This window comes from Leucopleurus acutus (genome assembly GCF_964270905.1).
Source record: "Leucopleurus acutus genome assembly, chromosome: 3".
In the NCBI taxonomy this organism is placed as follows: Eukaryota; Metazoa; Chordata; class Mammalia; order Artiodactyla; family Delphinidae; genus Leucopleurus; species Leucopleurus acutus.
The window spans coordinates 63,140,216-63,161,059 of record NC_139145.1 but is presented as its reverse complement, the minus strand read 5'-3'; the positions used below and the strand labels follow the sequence as shown (position 1 = coordinate 63,161,059).

The window sequence follows — 20,844 nt, the reverse complement described above, 5'->3', positions numbered from 1 at the left end:
TCAGTTGATGGCATGTATCACCGTATTTTGCCGTTTCATCATAGCTCTTTGAGAGCAGGTCCCCTCCTATTTATCTCTGTATCCCTAGCACATAGTAGTGCCTATCAACGCATGAAAGTGGAAGGTTCTTGTCAAAATTGTATTAAACTGTTTCTCATTTTCTAATGTTGTTATTCCATACAATTAAAGCAAAATATATAATGGAAATGTGGGGAAAATGGTCACTTAACATTGTTTAATGTTTACAGAATGAAGAGGAACAATTTATCTGTTGGGAATAAAGTTGTCCAGTCTTCACCAGCAGTGAAACAGCCTAAACTTGGGTTCTACTCTTCTCTCAACCAGACTCATACATACACTGTCCTTCTAGACTGGGGGAGTTTGCCTCACTATGTAGTGTTACGCATTTTTCAGTATCTTCCTTTAATGGATCGGGCCCGGGCATCTTCTGTATGTAGGAGATGGAATGAAGTTTTTCATATTCCTGACCTTTGGAGAAAGTTTGAGTTTGAACTGAACAAGTCAGCTACTTCATATTTTAACTCCACTCATCCTGATCTCATTCAGCAGATCATTAAAAAGCATGCTGCCCATCTCCAGTATGTCAGCTTTAAGGTAAGAGAAATAAACATTAAATAAAAACAATGACTTGGGTTTTCTTGACATTTGTGTATAACTAGATCATTATATTGAAGCAGTCAATGAATTTTGCAGAATTTTAATCCCAAACTATTTCCTGTTTCTCTGTAGTTACTTGCATAGATTTAGGTGTAGCACTTGAGCTATAATTGAATAATTTAAACTTCAGTTTCCTTCATGTAGATGCCATTATTAAAATTCAGGTAATTGTATTTGAAAGTATAAATACAATTTGAAAGTGTAAATAAGATTTGAAAGTTTAAAGTGCTTAGAAAATTCACTTGTCATCATTCCTGTTTTTCATTTTTTATCTGAGATAGTGTGTGTAGAGAAAAAATTCTAATTTATTTTATAGCTTGAAGGGATAAGTATGGTTTTGCAATTGAATTCTATTAAATAATTATATTGCCAATAACTTTCTGATAAGTTATATTCAGGAAATTAAGATTTTAAATTGTCTTTGTAGGTTGATAGTAGTACTGAATCAGCAGAAGCTGCCTGTGACATACTTTCTCAGCTGGTAAATTGTTCTATACAGACTTTGGGCTTGATTTCAACGGCCAAGCCAAGTTTTATGAATGTGTCAAAGGTAAAGATGCTAGACATTTTTGTGAGATCTACTAAAATTCTTAAATATTGTCGAACTAGTCAAAAATAATTCTATTCCTAAAAACAGACCATCACCCTACTTGCATTCAAATAATTATTTAGAGCCGTTTTCTGTTGACTAGCACTTATTTTTGATGAAATAGCTGATGCATGGTTTCATTCTTTAGATATATTCTGTAATTTTAGTAATTGTTTCACAATAGATGTCATTAATATAAAAGTTAGATGTTATACCTAGAACTTTCAAGTGCCAGTTTACGTAGTTACTTTGAATGTAGAGTGTGTAGGGCCAATAGTGGGTGTCTTTCCTGTAGTTCTATAGTCTCTCCATTGGAGGTGGAACAATATGTTTAACTAAATGTCCTGTACTGATTAGGATGATGATTGCATCCTTACAGTAGAAATTCTAAAACAGCAGTGGCTTGAAAACATGACTGAGGTTTATTTCTCTTACACTAAAGAAATCCATAGGTGCCACAGTCCATAGCTGGTATGAAGTTGTTTGGAACCCATGCCCCTTCTAGGCGCTCCATTCTCTCCAAGGTGTTTTCTTCATTTTCATTGCCCAAGATGGCTTTCTCAGTTCCAGCCATCACATCCTTGTTCTAGACAGCCGGAGGGAAGAAACGGGGGGAGAAGGGTGTGCCCTCTCCTTTTTCAAGCTGTAAGTACCACGGGACTAGCCCTAAGTACCTCATGGTGCTTCTGTCTGTCAGCCAGCCTAGCTCTGTGGCCACAGCACATTTCTGGGAGGCTAGGACAGTCTTTTAGCTGGGTGGCAATGTGCCCAGCTAAAAATTGGAACCAGATTACCAAAAAAGAAAGGATGGATGGTTCCTAGGAAGCAACCAGCAGTCTTTGCCACAGAAACTGATGACTGTCTTCTCTTCATTCAGTCTTCAACTTGGAGGCCATTTCCTCAGGGAGGCCTTCCTTGACCACTTTTGCTAAAACGACACCCCCTCCTGTAGTTACTCACTAATGTATTACAGTATTTTATTTTCTTTATATCCTTCATCAGGGCTTGAAATCACCTTGTTTATTTAACATGCTTACTCTCTTCTCCTCAGACAGAAAACATCAACCAACTCCTTGAAGGCAGGGATTCTATTTTGCTTATTTACTATTATAAACCCAGAATTAGAATAGTGCCTGCTATGTAATAAGCACTAAACTATGGTTGTCAGTAAAACTGGCTAATGGAAACCTTCCTATGGAAGAGGACAGAGGAATAGTAGCATCTCCTTTCTCCCTAACTGGGTCATGGCTCTCTTCTAGCAAGCATTTCTGCTAGCCTGAAAAGAATGGGTCTTTTGGGGATTCAAGTAATTTAAGTAACCAGATGAAAACTTACTACTTCTAAATAGTTATTTCCTTGTTTATGAGCTAGGGAATCAGATCAAGCTGAAATTCTGAGATTCTGGGTTGTCTCTCATGTTGCACATCAGCTTCCAGGGCTAGCTTCTGGGTTAGCTGATGCAGTCACTAGAGTGGAGGACCAGCGATTAGCAGGCTTCATTTCAGGCTCTGCCTCCACAGCAAAATGAGCTCTGTGGCTTCTGGCAAAGTTGTGGATCTCTCTGAGCCTCAGTTTTTTCATTTGTAAACTGAGGGAAAGTAATGTAAAGATACAGCATTTTGCTAGGCATAAGAAGTACTAAACTAATATATTGTTACTGTGATGAAATATGTACTCTAATGCTTAAATGTGTCCTTCAGTACTAAAAGAGTTGGGTGAGAGTTGATTAAAAGGAAAATAAACCTTATATTTCTTAAGGAAAATGTGTGATCTATTTCTATTCCTCTAATAATTTTTGGCACCATAACATTTAGTAAAGAGGTTTAGCTGTCCACCATTTAAAAATTTGTGTAAATCAGTTTACAATTAGTATAAACCAATGTTTTGTTATAAATGAATTAAGATGTATAACCACTTTGGTCATTCTGATAGGGACAATAGAGCCTTTGATAGAATCCAAGTTGATTTTGAAAAAGGAAAAATGATCATGCATGGATTTCGTTTCCATACTTTCTATCTGTGTCAAAAAATACTGGATCTGAAAACTTGTGAAATTCCATCCATTTTGAAGTCAAACTGTAAATAAGCTTTGGTTTGTCAATCTTCAAAACAGAGAAAGTTTTCAAACTGTATCTTTGTTTAGATAATCTGCTAGAAAAAAATTTGGAAGAATATGACATCATTTATTCATTTATTCATCAACAATAAATATTGACCTTTTACTATGTGCCAGATACTATTTCAGGTGCTGGACATACAGGAGTGAATAAAACAGATAAGATTTCTATTTCTTTTAGGCTAAGGGGTTGAATAGGTCCTGAAAGCACAATTTTAGGTTTTGTGGGTGATATAGTTCTGCTCACCTCTAGCACTGTAGTGTGAAAGCAGACATAGCATTACATAAATGAGGCAGCATGGCTGTATTATGGTCAGACTTTAATTATGGACACTGAAGGAGCTTCATATAATTTTCACATATCACAAAATATTACTCCTTAAAAATTTTCTTTCAACCATTTGAAAATGTAAAAACCACGCTTAACTCATGAGTCATAGCAGTAACAAGCTGTGGACTGGATTTGGCTGGTGGACCATAACTTGCCAACCTCTATTCTAGGAAATAAATATGATTATATCCTTTTAATATTGAAAAACAAATCCTTAAGATTGAAAATAATTGGAAGATGTGTTTATGAAATCTTTGAAATTTCTTCCTTTCTCACCATTCCATTTATTAATGGTAAAAGTATAAAACTATACTTTGTTATAGAAATGTCTTCTACTGGCTAATGGCACTGTAAAAAATAGTAATATGTTGATTGCTTTTATTATGTTAGTGTAAGCATGTTGATATAAGTAGTTTTAATGAATTACTTAATTGAAGCTGTAGATGTTTAAATAATGTCTTTGTAATTTTTTTCTTATTGCCATGCTAGTCTCATTTTGTGTCAGCACTTACAGTTGTTTTTGTCAACTCAAAATCATTATCATCAATCAAAATTGAAGACACACCAGTGGATGATCCTTCTTTGAAGATTCTTGTGGCCAATAATAGTGATACTCTAAGACACCTCAAAATGAGTAGCTGTCCTCATGTTTCATCTGATGGTAGGTTATATTTTTTACGCTTGCATGATTTTTTTATTATAGTAGTAGTAATAATGCAATTTCCTATTGAAAACTACATGCTTATGAGACATAATTCATTAATCTTTTTTCAAAAGACCTCTTAATGTATAAGCTACGTATAGTTTAAATTGCTTCTCCTAGGAGTATCTTAGTTATGGATATTTTTTATTACAAGTATAATTATATATATCTTGGCATCCATCTCCTCAGAAATCATTACGTCTATTTTAGCAAATAATGAATAATATCAAATTTAAATTCACAAAATGTTCTATTAGTATCCATATTCTTTGTGTTTAAGGATTTTCCCCCGTTTCCTGCAGGAATCCTTTGTGTAGCTGACCATTGTCAAGGTCTTAGAGAACTGGCATTAAATTATTACATGCTAAGTGATGAACTTCTCCTGGCACTTTCAAGTGAGACCCATGTTAACCTTGAGCATCTTCGAATAGATGTTGTGAGTGAAAATCCTGGACAAATCAAATTTCTTTCTATTAAAAGACAAAGTTGGGATGTACTCATTAAACACTCCCCTGGAGTTAATGTTGTTATGTACTTCTTTTTATATGAAGAGGAATTGGAGACGTTCTTCAAAGAAGAAACCCCTGTTACTCACCTTTATTTTGGTCGTTCCATAAGCAAAGCAGTTCTAGGACGGATAGGTCTTAACTGTCCACGACTAATAGAGTTAGTAGTATGTGCTAATGGTCTTCAGGCTCTTGATAATGAACTTATTTGTATTGCTGAACACTGTAAAAACTTAACAGCCTTGGGCCTCAGTCAATGTGAAGTTAGCTGCAGTGCATTCATTGAGTTTGTAAGACTATGTGGGAGAAGGCTAACCCAGCTCTCTATCATGGAGGAAGTTTTGATCCCTGATGATGATTATAGCCTAGATGAAATTCATGCTGAAGTCTCCAAATACCTGGGAAGAGTATGGTTCCCTGATGTCATGCCTCTCTGGTAATTGATTACCAAAGATTCTTAACTTTTTTTTTAATCTATAAGATTAGCTTCTTTCTGTCTCTGCAAATGTAAATTTTAAGATGCATTGCTGAAATGTCTTAGGTAAAATATTTTATTGTTTGCAAACTGTCTTAATGGATTACAGCAGAAACATTTGAGAAAATAAAGAGAAATTTGAAAAGACAGAAACCATATATAGGGCACAGACACTGTATTGTGTATTAGATAGTTGATAGAAACAGTTGGTTTCTAGATAAGTTCCTCAGCCTTCCTTGAAGGTATATTTTGGCTTGCTAAATAAATTTATAATATTGAGCTCTGGATCCCTTAAATTACGTCATTTACAACTTTATATTGTTAATCATTTTTGTTTCATCTTGGTATTGATATATTTTACAAAATATTCAGTACTAAAAACTAAGAGTACAATCAAAATATAGATACAGAGGCTGGCTTAATTGTACTCCATTTTTAGCACTATATAAGATCATATTATGATTCAATAAATAACTTCTAATTTTCAGTGCACTTTGAATTCTACTTTATTATTTACTTGGGAGAAAATGGGCATTAGATTAAAATTAAATAATGCTAATTCATTTTCTGAAGATACTGTGATTTGTAATTGATTAAATACACTACTGAGATAAAAAGGTAAATTTTTCAGAGTGTGCTTGGGAGGGAATCAGCATTTACTGAATATATTTACTGTGTATCTGAAACTATGCCAGATCCTTTGCAGAAGTGATCTTAGAATTTAATTAGTAACACAGCTAAAACTCTTTAACAGCTGTGTATTTGTTGCCTTTAAGGTGAACATATATCCTTAAAATGACCCACAAGACCCTACAAGGTCTGGCTTCTCCCTGCTTCTTTGACTTTGTTTTCTCCTACCAAGTGCCCTTTGCCCTTCTGCTCCCATTCTCTTTCAGTTCCTTCAGACTGCCATGAACCCTCTAGTCAGAGTGCATTTGTGCATATTCTTTCTACTTCAGTTACTCTCTTTGCTCCGTCTTTCCTTTAGATGTCATTTCCTCAGGGAAGCCTCCGTGAGTCTCAGTGTTCTGTGATTTCCCTTTGTGGCGCTTATCACTATTGTAACTTACTCTTCACTTGTATGATTATTATCTGCTTCAACCATTGTGCTGTAAGCTCCATCGTTGCAGGATCAAGGTTGGGTTTTACTCACTGTTGTGTCCCCAGCATCTAGCATAGTGTTTAGCACATAGTAGGCATGCGGCAAGTTTTACATAAGTATTTTCTTTTTCAGACTTTTTCCTCTAAGTCCTCTCCCCAATACCTTAAATTTCTAAGAAGTCAGTTAAACTAAAAAAATTGAAATACGTTCATTATTTTCCAGTTTTGAATATTTTTATAGGAAAGAATTTTTAAATATTCTCATCTATTAAGGAATTAAAATATATTGTTATTTCTAAATGGTGATTTTAAAAAGTAGCACAGTTCATATCCCTTTATTTAGAGACTGTCCTTGTGCATACGCTCTCGCCACTGTACCACGGTCTTTGTTACTGTGACTCTGAGAACAGGCATTTCATTCACCTTTGTGTTTGAAAGTCTCAGAACACATTCAATAAATGCTTGTGGGACCGATATTTCTGGTTCAAAAATAAAACCCATTTCTTAAAGATAGTTATTACTATTGCAGATCATGTAATTTATACTTTGAGATTTCAGGAAAGTGCAGAAGCAGCATATTATAGGGAGCTTAAAGTCTGATTAGAACCACAGGACAAACAACCATAAAGGAAACGGCGTGAGATGGAGAGGTCAGTCTGACTGGAGATCAGAGTAGTGGTGGAAACACTGCAGAGATGAACCTCCAGTCTCACCTGGTGTTACTTTAAGTGTATATACCTGAATGGTGAGGTGATAGAATGCCAGTGGTGTTTGCACTAGAGGATAATGAAGCAAAACAGAGAGGGGCTAGAGAAGGGAGGTGAGCCCACTAGCATGGAGGGAGAATGAGTACCAGTGGCCTCTTTCGCATTGAATGAGCAGTTGCTGCTCTAAATATTGGTCTTTGGTGGCCCAGTATTCAGACCTAGTTAGCTAAGCGCTATAGTGACTCTTAGAACAAAACTCAGAGTAAAATTGATCAGCTCAGTTAAATGACCCTGGTTGATCTGGTATACTTTTGATAAATTGAAGAGCAAAGGTTTTAGGATAGCCAAAAGCAAGATGAGGAAGTAGAGCATTTTTGTTGCTCCATCGAATGAAAATGTCGCCATTACTTTGGAAGTCCATGGAAAGTACTGCTTACCTAAGCGTAGAGGTTTCTAGATAAATGAGTGAGTTCAGTATTAGATGGATTTCAAGCATTAGCCTTTGAAAAATATTTTAGTTCTGTAAGCAAACTTGTTCTTTAAAATGTTTTTTCTGCATGTGTTAGAGGGTTCTGGAAAAGTTAGGATAATTTTCTGGGCAAATTGTAGATGGAGAGAATGGGAGAAAAGGTTCTATTGTAGGTTATATTGAAGAGACACAAAAATAGGATTCTCTTTGTTTTTTTCCCTCCTTATAAGCCTTGCTTGCCTCATTTGTATTTTACTAAATATTGGGGAGATAGGCAGATTTTAAAGTTATATGTATTGTTGTTAATATGCACTAAGTGTGATAAATGTTGCCATAAGGATGTAATAATTCTTCCCTCTCTAGCCTCGGCCTCTTAAATGGGCCACTTACCTTGTTCTTTCATTAAATTACTTTCTTTTAGAAAACTCAAAACATTTTCTAAATAAAAATGGATTTTATAGTCATTTAACCTAATATCTGACACCGAAGTTTTAAGTATATACTATAATAACCTTCAGTAAAGAAAATTAAGTTAGTCAGGGCTATCACTTCTCTGTCATGTGAACCTTTACAATACTTTAAACTGAACACTTAAACACTCAAACCTAAAGGAAAAGGAAATTAAAACAAAAAACAAACGCACAAAAAAACCTCTGATATAATGCACCAGAGGGCGCTGTACTGCAGTGATTCCTAGGAAAGAAGTCCTCTAGTCTAAAGTTTGCATTTCCATTCAACAGATATGAGAGTGCTTGTGGAAAGCTAGGCAGAAGGCAGTGTTCTTGCTCTACCTTGGAGAAGCTCTCCGTTCCAGGTAATGAGTCTGGTTTTTAAAACCGTCACTTCAGAAGGTTGATTATTTAGAAGGGTAAGCATATATTTCATTGTTCAAACATTTTAGAGCTCCTTTTAAAATTGCCTTTGAAATCTGTATGCTATTTCCTTTTTTGTGATCTCAATGGGAACACAGCCTTTGTCTGTTGAAAACAAATGTAATCTTTGGAAACAATCTAAAGTTATTTGGCACTAAGGAGATGAGTAAGGTAGATGATCAAACCAGACAGTGCTGGTGTTATAGTTTTCTTCTTTTTTTTTTTTTTTTTTTTTTTGCGGTACGCGGGCCTCACTGCTGTGGCCTCTCCCGTTGCGGAGCACAGGCTCCGGACGCGCAGGCTCAGCGGCCATGGCTCACGGGCCCAGCCGCTCCGCAGTATCTGGGATCTTCCCGGACCAGGGCACGAACCCGTGTCCCCTGCATCGGCAGGCGGACTCTCAACCACTGCGCCACCAGGGAAGCCCTAGTTTTCTTCTTTTAACCACAAATTAAAGTCTTAATTTGCTAGCCTTGTATAAGATGTTATGACACAGTAGAGAATAGTATCTAACTGGATATGAGAAAGTACTAATTGTGTTGTTATATAGACTCTAAACAGTCTGAGAGCCGTCACTGACTCTTTCTTCTTCCTGGAGACCCACCTGTAAGTCCTGTTGCCTCCATAACATCTTCTTCATAATAATAAATACTCACGAAATCACCTCCCAACCATAAGACTACAACATTGATAGTAACTTAAATTTTTCTGTGTGGTCATTCCCTATCCAGTCCTGAGATAACTAGTGTTCATTATTTGCTTGATTTCCTTTTTATATATTTTTATCACAAATGTATATGTGTTCCTAAAAATTACATTTTGGCTTTAATTGTTTTGACTTTATAAAAAGAGTATCATGCTATATGTGATCTTTTGGGCTTTTTTTTTTAATTCAGAATTATATTTCTATGATTCATCTATTTTGTTATGTTTAGCTGAGGTTCACTGCAGTATAATATTCCATCTATAACTAAACCACAATTTGTCCATCTTCCTATTGATGAGCGTTTGAGTTGTTCCAGGTTTTGCCATGACAAATAGTGATTCATGAACATTCTTATACATTACGTCCTAGTATACAAATGCAGCCACTTCTCTCCAGTAAAAAAGTTCAATTGACTGCATTTCCTATAGCATATCTCCACTAGGAATGGAGTCATTCTACTGGAGTTTTCTACATTCCAAAGAGTTGAAGCAAAAATTCATGAAGAAAGTTTCCAGAATGATGACTTCACCTTACTCATTTCTTACTGCCTAAAATCTACAGAGCCATATTGTTTCTGGTCCTTTGGACATTCATATGGTTTTATTTCTTTTTTGTACTTGTTGTCAGCATAACCAGGAAAGAATAATAAGGATATACAATGATGTGTAGGAATCAGTAGCTATGATAGGCGTATGGCTAGATGAGGTTGACTGACTTGGTTTCATGAGATACTTCAGGTTAGGATAGACCTCTTTCTCTCTCTAGTACTCCCTGTAATGCAATCTTTCTGAAATCTGGAATATTCCATATTACCTTGGACTGCTGTCATTCATTACCTGGAAGATCAACTGCTTAGATAGAGCATGGGAATGTGTGGATATAAAGACCAGCAAACTCTGTCTTATCCGTGTAAACCCCTCACCCTCCAAGCACTTTGACAAACCTAAGGCTATTGCTGAAATTCTTTACTACCTTAACTCAAAAGAAGCCTCCAGTTTATTCATCTAATATTTATCAGGTTTATGTGTCTAGCATTGTACAACACTCTATTCTTGTACCCTAAAAACACTTCAGGCTTTTTCTTATTTTCAAGCAGAAAGCTAGTGGGACCAGTTTGAATTCATATGTTTATTTATCTTATGTATTGAGGACTGAGAAATCTTTAAGAAAAAAGACACCCCAGATCCCATAGATTACAGATCAGACCTGAGAGATTAATTGACCCTCAAAACATCAAAGTGACAATGAGTTGAAACCAACGTGCTTTTTTCTTTCTTGCATTCATCATGTTTCTATTTGAACACAGGTTTCTTGAAAAGCAGAATATGCAGCCAGGTTTTAAGAAGATGGCTCTCTCTTTAGAAGATCTGGTTATTTGTCTTCCATTTATAGGTACACAGTAGGATCACTCAGGTCACAGTTTTCAATGTGTACGTGAGATTGTATGCCAGGATAAACTTTCTGCAAGGGCAATAGAGTGCCCAGTTTTTCCTCCCTTCTTGATAGAACCTTTATATTTAATTGGCTTAATGTAGAACACTTTAATACAGAAACCTAAAAGAAAAGAAGTAGTAAAATTATTCATTATCTGGGTTTTAGCAGCCTTGAATCAGAAATTGTAAAAGAAAAAAAAAAGCCAGAAATGAATAAAAAAATACAAAAAGAAAAGGTTGATTAAACTCAGTGACGGAGTAGAAGAAAATGACAGAATCATATCAGAAATGAAGATTAAAATTACAAGATGCCTAAGGAAGAATGGACTCAAATGAGTATTTTAGAAGGCATTGAAGAATAGCAGCAAAACACCAGGTAACTGAGAAAATTGACCCAGAACGATGTCAACTCCAAGACAGATTCCAATAAAACTATTAGACTTTAAAGTCTAAGAAAAATGGAAATAACAGGCACACGAATACAAATCTTTTTAAATATCAAAAGAAAAATTTAAAACAAAGAAGACCCATCAAATAGAGAAATAGAGATAATACCATTATAATGCCATAATTACAACATAAAGTAATGACAGTGTTTGGACCGAATATATGAGTTGTATCTATAAATGTTAATTCATATAGTAAAAAGATTTTCCTATTGGCTTGGAAAGCAAAATGCAATTCTGTGCTGTATACAATAAAACAGTAATTGAAAAAGGCTAAAAATTCAGGACTGGAAAAGATTTGCCATGTAAATGGAAGGAAAAAGGATTATGATCCTGTTACCAGAGAGTGAAATTCAGGCCAAAACGCATTGAAACAAGACAAAGGAGGACAATGTATAATGCTAAATCCAATGAAGATATAATTATCCATGCAGTAAATAACACAGAAACCATCTATATAAAGGAGAGAATACAGGAGGTACAAGGATATATAGATAGAAACCCAGTAGTGACAGAAGACTTCAACACACTTGCATCAGTGAAAACAGGTCAAGTGGGCAGAAAACATAAGTAAGGCTATAGAATTGTCCTGTCCAACACAGTAGCTGCTACCCACATGTGGCTAGTCAGTGCTTGAAATAGCTAATCTGAATTAGATGTGCTTTAAGTATAAGATACACACTGGGGGCTTCCCTGGTGGCGCAGTGGTTGAGAGTCCACCTGCCAATGCAGGGGACGCGGGTTCGTGCCCCGGTCCAGGAAGATCCCACATGCTGCAGAGCGGCTGGGCTCGTGAGCCATGGCCGCTGAGCCTGCGCGTCCGGAGCCTGTGCTCCGAAACAGGAGAGGCCACAACAGTGAGAGGCCCACATACCGCCAAAAAAAAAAAAAAAAAAAAAAAAAAAGATACACACTGGATTTTGTAGACAGTACTCCCCAAAAAGTAAAATATTACTAATTTTTATATTAATTGCATTTTGAAATAATAATTTGGAGGTATTAAGTTAAATATGTTAAAATTAATTTCACTGTTTCTTTTTACTTAATATGATTACTGAAAAGTTAAGATTGCATATGTGGCTTTTATTATACTTCTGTTGGACAGTACTGCTATAGAAGATCTATGGAAAATTAATAAGGGGCATTTTATGTACATATATTAAACAAAAATATGTGCAAGACCTCTACATTGATACTAATACAACTCTAATTAAGTTACTAATACAACAGTGTAAGAAGACCTAAATAAATGGAAGATTTAACAAGTTCATTGATTGGATGACTTTCATTACTTTTAAGATATCAGTTCTTCTCAGTTTGATCCTATATGATGAATGCAAACCCAAAGTCCCAGCAAGATTTTTGGTGGAAATTGACAAACTGATTCTGTAATTTATTTGGTAATGCAAATAACCCAAGAATTGCCAAGACAATCTGAAAGAAGATCAAAGTTGGAAGATTTATACTATTTATATCAAGATGTATTTTAAAGCTATGGTAATTAAGACAGTGCAGTATTTGTGGAAGATTGACAAACTGGCCAGTGAAACACAATAGAAGGACCATAAACAGACCTATGTATATTCAGACCCTGATCTATGACAAGAGATACTGCCGTGCGGTAAGGAAAAAATGGTCTTGGCAAGTTAATGGTACTGAGTCAGATGTCGATATGGGGGGAAATTTTGATCCCTGTCTCATTCCTTACACAAAAACCAATTCCAGATGGATTATAAATCTAAGTATGAATGATGAAGCAATAAAGCTTGTACACAGAAACATAGGGACAGTACCTTTATGACTAGGGTGGGCAAATGTGTCTTAAACGGGTAATAAAAATGCATCAAAGGTAAGGGAAAATATTACTAAATTGGACTGCATTAAAAATAAGAATTTTTGTTTATTAAAAAACACTAGAAAAGTGAAAAGGAACCCATAAAGTGGGAGAAGATACTTATAATACATATACTGGACAAAGGACTCATATCCAAAAGACACAAAAAGCTCCCACATACCAATAAGAAAAAGGCAAAAAAGCCAGGGCAAAATACATGAATAGGCACTTTGCGAAAGACAATATCCATGTTATCAATAAATATGAGAAGGGGCTCAGTATCATTAGCCATCATGGAAATGCAAATTAAATTTAAGTGAGATACCGTTCGTTACCTACTCATCAGAATGGCTGAAATGAGAAAGGCAGCTAGATAACACCAAGTATTGTGTATGGAGCAACTGGAACTTTCATACACTCCTGTTGGGGCTGTGAATTGGTACCACTACTTTGGGAAACTGGGTGGCAGTACCTTCTAGCACTGCAGATACATACACCAAGTAACCCAGCAACTCCACTCCTCCAGCGTTCTGCCAGTTGCTGAGTATATTGATTCCAGTTATGCATTCTGGTACCGGCGAAATCACCACAGGGTGGATATGTGGATGCACTAGGTCAACTGTAAGATGGACCCTAGGAAAAAACTATGTTGATCACCTGACCCTAGGAGCCCCTAGTCTGATTGATGGACTACAGTGTCTTGGGTCTTTAGGAATTACTGTCAGTTTTGAGCGAGTCTCTTCTTCCCCAGTATACAATCATCCTGCTAAAAGGCTGCAGGTCCTTTTGGGGATGGCTAGAAGTAAGGGTTACAGTATAAATTTTTGGCATTGTAATAGGGCCCTTCCTCAGAAGGACTCAGCCTCCCTTTCATTCAAGGGGCTCTGGGGCTGTGAACTGGCTCAAGTCTGGGAATTGGTGGGTGGTGTTGGGAGGAAGGTTTTGAGGCCCAGTATTGTCATGATTGAAGTCAGAATTTTGTTCATCAGACCTAGAGTGTTTCCATTTATACAAATCAAATAAGGCTTTAGTAGGCTGCCCATGTATTCAGTTCTAGGTCACCATGATTAACTAGACAATGCCACAGGTCTCTGCTTCTGATGTATGTGATTACTGCTTCAGCTCTGCTCCCTGTTGGATAACCATGCCAGCCTTGGCTTCTAAGTGGACTCCATTCAATGGCAGTAGTTCCTCTTGTCATTTCAGGCCTAGAGAGGATAGCCACCAGATAGCTCCTCAAGGATGTGGGCTCCCTCACAAAGTGTTTCTCACAGCCTTAGTGAGAGGAGTGTCTTCCGGATCCACTCCCAACAGGAATGCATGTTTATGTTAATGAAAAGAAATGTACAGAAAGTTCATAGCAGCATTTTCATAATCGCCTGAAACTGGATACTGCCCAGATGTCCGTTTAGAGAAGAATGATTAAATAGGTGAAGATACATGCATACAATGGAATGCTCTACATCGATAAGGATGAGGGGACTTAAACTACATGCAAAAACATGAATGAATCTCACAAACCTTCCGTGGAGTAAAAGAAGCCCCCCTCGAAAGACTGCACGCTGTTTAATTCTATTTAAATCATTTTCAGAAACAGGCAAAGCTAATGTGTGGTGGGATAGTCATCACCCTTGCTGGGAGTTATGACTAAAAGGTAGTGCAAGGGGTCTTTGAACTGTTGCTGATACTCTTTTTCTTGATCTGATGTAACCAACAGGCTTCACAGATGCGCTTACTTTGTGACAGTTCATGGAGCTGGCCATTTTTGCTTTGTGCGCTTTGCTGTGTGTATGTTCTACGTCAATCCAGTTGAAACAACCAAACAATAAGCCCAGCACCTGGAGTACCAGGAGGCCCAGCTTTACCTAGAACATAGAGCGTTTGAAAATAGTTCACATCAACTCTTGCAGAGATGCCAACATTTTCGAATTGTGGGATTTTGGTGAATGAAAGCGTCTGTTCATTACAGTTAATACCGCAATGCTGAAAGTGATTTTGCTTGTAGATTGTTAAGCAAAGCCACGTGGGCCTCAGGAAGAAAGCCCTTCAGTCTACTATAGAGTTAGGTGGGGAGTGTACGCATAAAGAAGATGACTTCAGGGAAAGTGGTGGAACATCTTTGAAAATGCAAGGGCTGCTCTAGTTTGGTACCCTTTGTCCTTTAGGTCCTAGGTTTTGTCACTTTGAAGGAAGAATGAAACGTCTTTGTATAGAATACGCATTAAATAAATAAGCATCGAACATCTACAGTATGTGCTCCAGGTATATACACCACCCCTTACCTCTTCCAGAGATCCGAACACCATTACCATTATTGATGGCATTTTTGTTTTTATAAGGTTTCTCCTGGCCCACAATCATTCCGGTGAAAGGTGCATACGCAGTAGATCCATCCGAGCACAAGACATCCACACCCTGGTGAAGCCTATGATTTCCAGGATGTAAATAAGAATGAACAGACTGAGGAACTACCCTGGGAATTTTATTGCCCAGGAACATGGTGTTAGCCCACTGTTCCCAGACCAGGGTATCAAAAGTTGAAGCTGCTGGAACGTGTTGGAATGTCCCAGGTTTCCTCACTCTGTTTACCCAATTTTCACCTCCTTCTCTGCAGGTTGTAATAACGATGTTATAAAGGTTAAAACGTTTAACATAGTAAAACACAGGAAGCCTTTAAAAATGTTAGCCATTATTATTATATGGCATTTTGGGGAAATGAGGCAATCCGTGTAAGTAAATTTTATAGATAACTGAATCTTGACCCCTGCAAGACCACTTAGAAAAGAGATGACTTTTTATGGGAACCTATGATAAAAGAATCATATGTTACCCTAGTCTTATTTTTCTCCCAGTGATCCATAAGTCATTATAAACATCATTTATTGTGTATGGTTTTAATATAGTGAGTGATACCTCCTGCATTTATTAAAGTGTGTGGAGCACAAACACAAAATGATCCCAGGGTGTGAGATTTCTTGTCGTCTCCACCAGTCCTCACGGTTGACACTATGCCAGTTCTCCACCAGCCTCTTCTCCCTTCTAATAGTCTACCTGAAAGTCAGATTCACTAGGACTGTTAGCATTATGTGTAAAGCAACACTGAGCAGATTCCAGGTGAGGAGCCAGTAAGTTATTGTATGAGTCAAGTGCGTAAAGTTTAGGGTATGAACTAATTGAGTCTTAATTTTGGCAATTCAGCGGCCATTTTCCCCTATGTCCTGTCTCTTAGCCCTATACCAGGTATGTGAGGTTGCTTTGTAAGTAGTATCTGTGTGAGTGAGAGTTGTTCTGTGATTAGGATGGAGATCAGTGATACAGTTGGACACATGGCTATTTCATCAGAAAGTGGCACTCCCAAGGTAGTGCTGTGCACTGTTGAAAGTTCACATGTGTGTCTCTCACTGTCTGGAAGAGATTACCTGCTTAGGGCCAGCCTCAGTTGTTCACCTCCCAGAGCCTGGGTCAGTAACACCATGGTTTGATGGGAAGAGGATCCAAAAGCCTGAATTCTAGTCCAGCCTTCACCACCTCCACCTGTGTTTGGCAAGTCCCTTAACCCTTGGGTGCCCCAGTTCAAGTTCCTCATCTATAAAATGGGACAGTAATGTTTGGTTTCCACCTTGGAAAAGCCAGGTGAGGTGAGTCAGTGTGTGAAAACATTGAGAGGAAACACTGCTCTCCTCTCTCTTGCCCTTGTTCAACGTTCTGTCCCTAATTCAGAGTGCAGAGTTGACGCCCTGTTCTTGGAAGTTGCTTCACACGTGGTAAGGTAACTGGTTATATCTCTGAATATTCCTGCTGTCGGAAGGGAGAAGATGGTGAGCACTTGAAGAAACTTCGGGCAAGGACACTAAGCAAAGAGGTTACGAGCCAAAAGAGGGCATGGTTATGCGTGAAACCCTGTTACCTTTGAGCCGTGTACTGGCCACAGCCGTGGCTGTCACATGTCCTGATCTCATTGGAAGACTTGCCAGCACATATAGTAGCCCATGGCCCAGCCAGTGCTAAAAAGGAGAAACAGGAGAAGCACATTTCCTGACCACATATTCCCAATCTCTACTATCCTTGTGTCTCCCAGTAGATTGAAAAATTCTGTTTTCACTATACTTTCTCTCTAATTTTTCTGTAGTTTAAGGGGTGGGCTTCCTTTAACTCCTGATTCAGCTGTAAAATGGGCTTTTCCCCTGGTCACGGAAGTCTGTTTTATGACATGTGGAGTATTTGTGTGTTTCTTTATAAGCATTTACCTTTATCATTATAGTTTGTTTCAGATTATTCATTAAACAGTGGTATAGATTGCACTTTTCAAATTTTTTTTCGCTCATGACTTGGTATGGGGACCACTATGTTTAGGTTAAACAAAATAAACAGCATGGCTCAAACAAATAATTCTAGAAATTCTTTAGTTACTTTAGTAACTTTGAAATGTTCTTTATTGCTAGTCTTCATAATCAAATCCAAGAAAATGTTTGAATTAAAGCAGAAGCAAACTCTGCACTATAGCAAAGTTTATTTAACAGGAAATAAATCTCTTTCATATTTGCAAACATAGAAGAGGAGATTCTTAGAAATAAGAACATGTCAAACTAATTTAGCCTAGAGTGGAGTGAGAATAGAAAGTAGGGAAGGGAGTAAAACAATTATTTAAAAAATTATGAAGCAGTAAAACATGGAGGAGCGCGCTGGCTCTCTTTGTGTATTTTGTGCAAACTTCGTTTTTAGTGCGACTTCTCTTTAATAGAGTAGGCACTTGATAAATGTTTATTTGAATTAAATTTCCTGGATTTCCAGTTGTTAACGTTCACAGAGAGATGCGTTAAGAGACCCGTCCTTTTACTTCAGGACAGACTAACAAAAGTAAGAGCAAGAATCTGCTAATTTGGTTGTCGATTTTATTTAAAGATATTTTGCTATTCATTAATATATGTGCTGTGAAGAGAAGCTACAGAATATGGCCATTAAGCATATTCTTGACTATATCTCTAAAAGGTGGGTTTCATAAGTCTTATACCTTGGAGCCAAGCTTCAGATCTTTGGCAACTAATATTTAACCTTCAGAATTGAGACATATATTAGACAGTTTATTAACTTATTCATTTTCTCTTGTGCTGTGGCAGTTCCCCTTGTCCTAATCCGTACTAGTCTCTGTATCAGGAGTTTTATAAATCAGATTCTTATACAAACTTTATTTTCTAATTTTGTTCCGATTAAGTCCTAGACTAAGACGGAAAGACTTTTCTATTTCTCTCATGAAAGAAACAGAACATTCAGGTGGAAATCATTGAGGACCACCCCTCTCCCCCGTGTATCCTTCCTGTTCCACTTTTAATAACCAAATAGACAAGTTTCTGTTGTGATTATGATGTTAATGACTTTTAAATCTATCCTTGAAATTAGTTTTCAAAAGTCAGCCAAGATTGTAAAATTGTAATTTTGACTTACCAGGTGAAATCAAAACAGCCAGAAGGAGGACTCCTGTGGAAAACATTTGGCTTTGGTCTCCCTTAGGATGCTTCTTCCTCTGATACTTAGGATTGCCCCTATGCTCTCTTGGAAGAATACTCAAGTTTGAATTAGTATTTTCTAGCTATTTAGCCTTAGAATGCTGCATCTCTCATATCTTTGTTATGAGACACACAAAACAAATATGAGAACGGGGGGAATCAGATTCTGATATTCCATGGATAGCTGTTTGGCTCACATACAGGACCTATGTAAAAGCTTTTGTTCTGAGGGAGTTAACCTTATTGGAAATGCTGACTAAATATTAACAGAAAGTGATAAGGCTGGGTGAAGAGTGACTCTTTCCTGGGCTGTGACTGGTGGGAGAATATCCTGTGAAAAATTGAATGCTTAGTACTATCTTCTAGCTACCTTTCATTTCCTGGGTAGGACATATTTCAGAAAAGACCATTAATAATGTATGACCCTCTATAACATATTCTTTAGTATATATCCCTTGGGTTTTTTTGGATCATCAGTTCAGTTTCATCTGTGTAATGTTTGCAAATAATTTTACTATTTTGATAAAATTATATTTTTTTCCTTTAAATATACGATTTTAAATGTTTGCTTGTTTGTAACAATGTTACAAAATTAACAACATCCAAAGTATCCATAAGTAGAGGAAAAGATGACTTAGGATATCATCATACAATGGAGTATAATAATAACATTTGGAATATAATTTAACAGTTCAAATGAAGGCAGTCTGTATGTTTTAAAACAGCTAGATCTACTGTTGAACACTTTTGAATAAAAAAGCTACTTTTAAAATGTTATACACAGAATTAAACTTAACCACTTACTAAATTTTGAAAGCAAGTGTATTATCTTTGTGAATAGCTGCATGTATAGTAAAAATACAAAAATGTGCACAAACTAACTCTAGGATAATAGCTGCCTCTGAGGAGGGAGGGAAATAGAATTGTGCAAGGATACGCAAAGTGCTTAAACTCTAAAATACTTTATAAAAAAGAAAAAGATCAGAAGCAACTATGTTAAAACGTTAATTTATTAATTACTGAAGGTCAATACATGGGTATTTGTTATATTATTCTCTTTACTTTTCTGTATATTCCAAACATGTATTAGCACCTCCGCCTTTTTATGCTTAATATTAATTGAGGCCCTGGAATTTTCTATGGAAGCATCCCTATTTAAGTAATTTGTCAGGGTCTGCAGGAGACTGAGATTGTGGCCCTGGTTCTTCACCCCTCCCTGCATCAGTGCCCTTGCTGTGTCTCACTGGGGGCAGAGGAGCTTTCCCGACCTTCGATTTGTAGTTCAGTGATATGACTTGCTTTGACCAATAAAACGAAGCAGAAGTGGCAATGTGTCCGTAGAGCCTGAGTCCTACAGGGTCTGTGTCTTTCCATTTGCCTTCTTGTGTTCTGCCATTGCTGTGAAGAGAGCGTTCCCAGACTCACCTGCTGGCCTCAGGAAGAGAATGCAGGTCACGTTGGAGCAGTCACCCTAGCCAAGTCAGCCCCCTGAAGCCAGCCTAGCACGCCCCACAAATGTGTGAGCAAGAATAACTGGTTGTCATTTGAAGCGGGTGAGTTCGGGGATGGTATGTTAAGTAGCAGTAACTAAACAATACCAGTTAGAGTATATTCCACTGTTTACTTCACACACAGTCTCTCAAGGAGGCATCTCATGTGTAAAGTGCGGACTGCCTATGCATTTACTATATCAAAGAACTTGAGTCTCTGTACTAGAGGAAAAACAGTGCCAGCAAATCCAAATTGTTTTTTTTCCTTTGGGTTGCGTTCTATTTGGTTTAAACATGTATGTATTTTAATCCATCAAAATGTAAAATCAAACACATATTCACATAAAATGTATAAATGTGTAGATTTGTGGGACGGTGTCTGGCAACAGTATCACAAACCATAAGGTGATACTGTTAAATCCAAATATGCTTTTTCTTTCTTGGGATCTCTAAGAACAAAAGTGAGGAATTAACATACGGAATTGGGCTGGTGTTTTTAACTCTAGTGCCGTGCACTGTGTAGTGCAGCGTATGTGTCAGGCACTCTGCTCACTGCTTATCTTACTTCATTCTCACTAGAGGACAGAGGAGGGCTGTGTCTCCCTGGAACGGGCCTACCTTAGTATCCTCCCTCCGATGCAGTCATTGGTAGGGAGCAGCCAGGTGGAGGCATGGTCTTTGGTGCAAATGAGGTGTTGATTTCAAAGCACAGAAGCTGGGGACCTTGGTCAATTACGCTCCCTAGGGGAGGCCCTGGGAGCAGCATTTTCACGGCCACCAGCTCCACGTTGCAGTAATTTTCAGAGCAGTTTTAAAAATACAGGCTTCGTCATTAATTTTCACACACGGTGTTGATGATGTTACTACCAGCCCTATTTTGAGGA

The 20,844-nt window shown here is 37.4% G+C and overlaps 2 protein-coding genes across 2 annotated transcripts; one reads left to right on the top strand and one right to left on the bottom strand.

Moving 5' to 3' along the window:
* Positions 1 to 248: 248 nt before the first annotated feature.
* LOC309959007 (F-box/LRR-repeat protein 21) lies at positions 249 to 5,363 on the top strand (the record flags this gene model as incomplete). Its single annotated transcript, XM_082835127.1, has 4 exons — positions 249 to 615; positions 1,106 to 1,228; positions 4,204 to 4,375; positions 4,720 to 5,363. Exons 1-4 carry the CDS (start codon positions 250 to 252, stop codon positions 5,361 to 5,363), a joined length of 1,305 nt encoding a protein of 434 aa, XP_082691253.1. The 5' UTR covers position 249.
* Positions 5,364 to 10,330: 4,967 nt separating this feature from the next.
* Positions 10,331 to 18,667, bottom strand: LECT2 (leukocyte cell derived chemotaxin 2). Its single transcript, XM_082836762.1, is given in 5 exon segments — positions 10,331 to 10,744; positions 10,746 to 10,807; positions 15,249 to 15,391; positions 16,874 to 16,970; positions 18,409 to 18,667. Coding segments are annotated over 5 exon segments (453 nt in total). The 5' UTR covers positions 18,455 to 18,667; the 3' UTR covers positions 10,331 to 10,639.
* Positions 18,668 to 20,844: the final 2,177 nt, after the last annotated feature.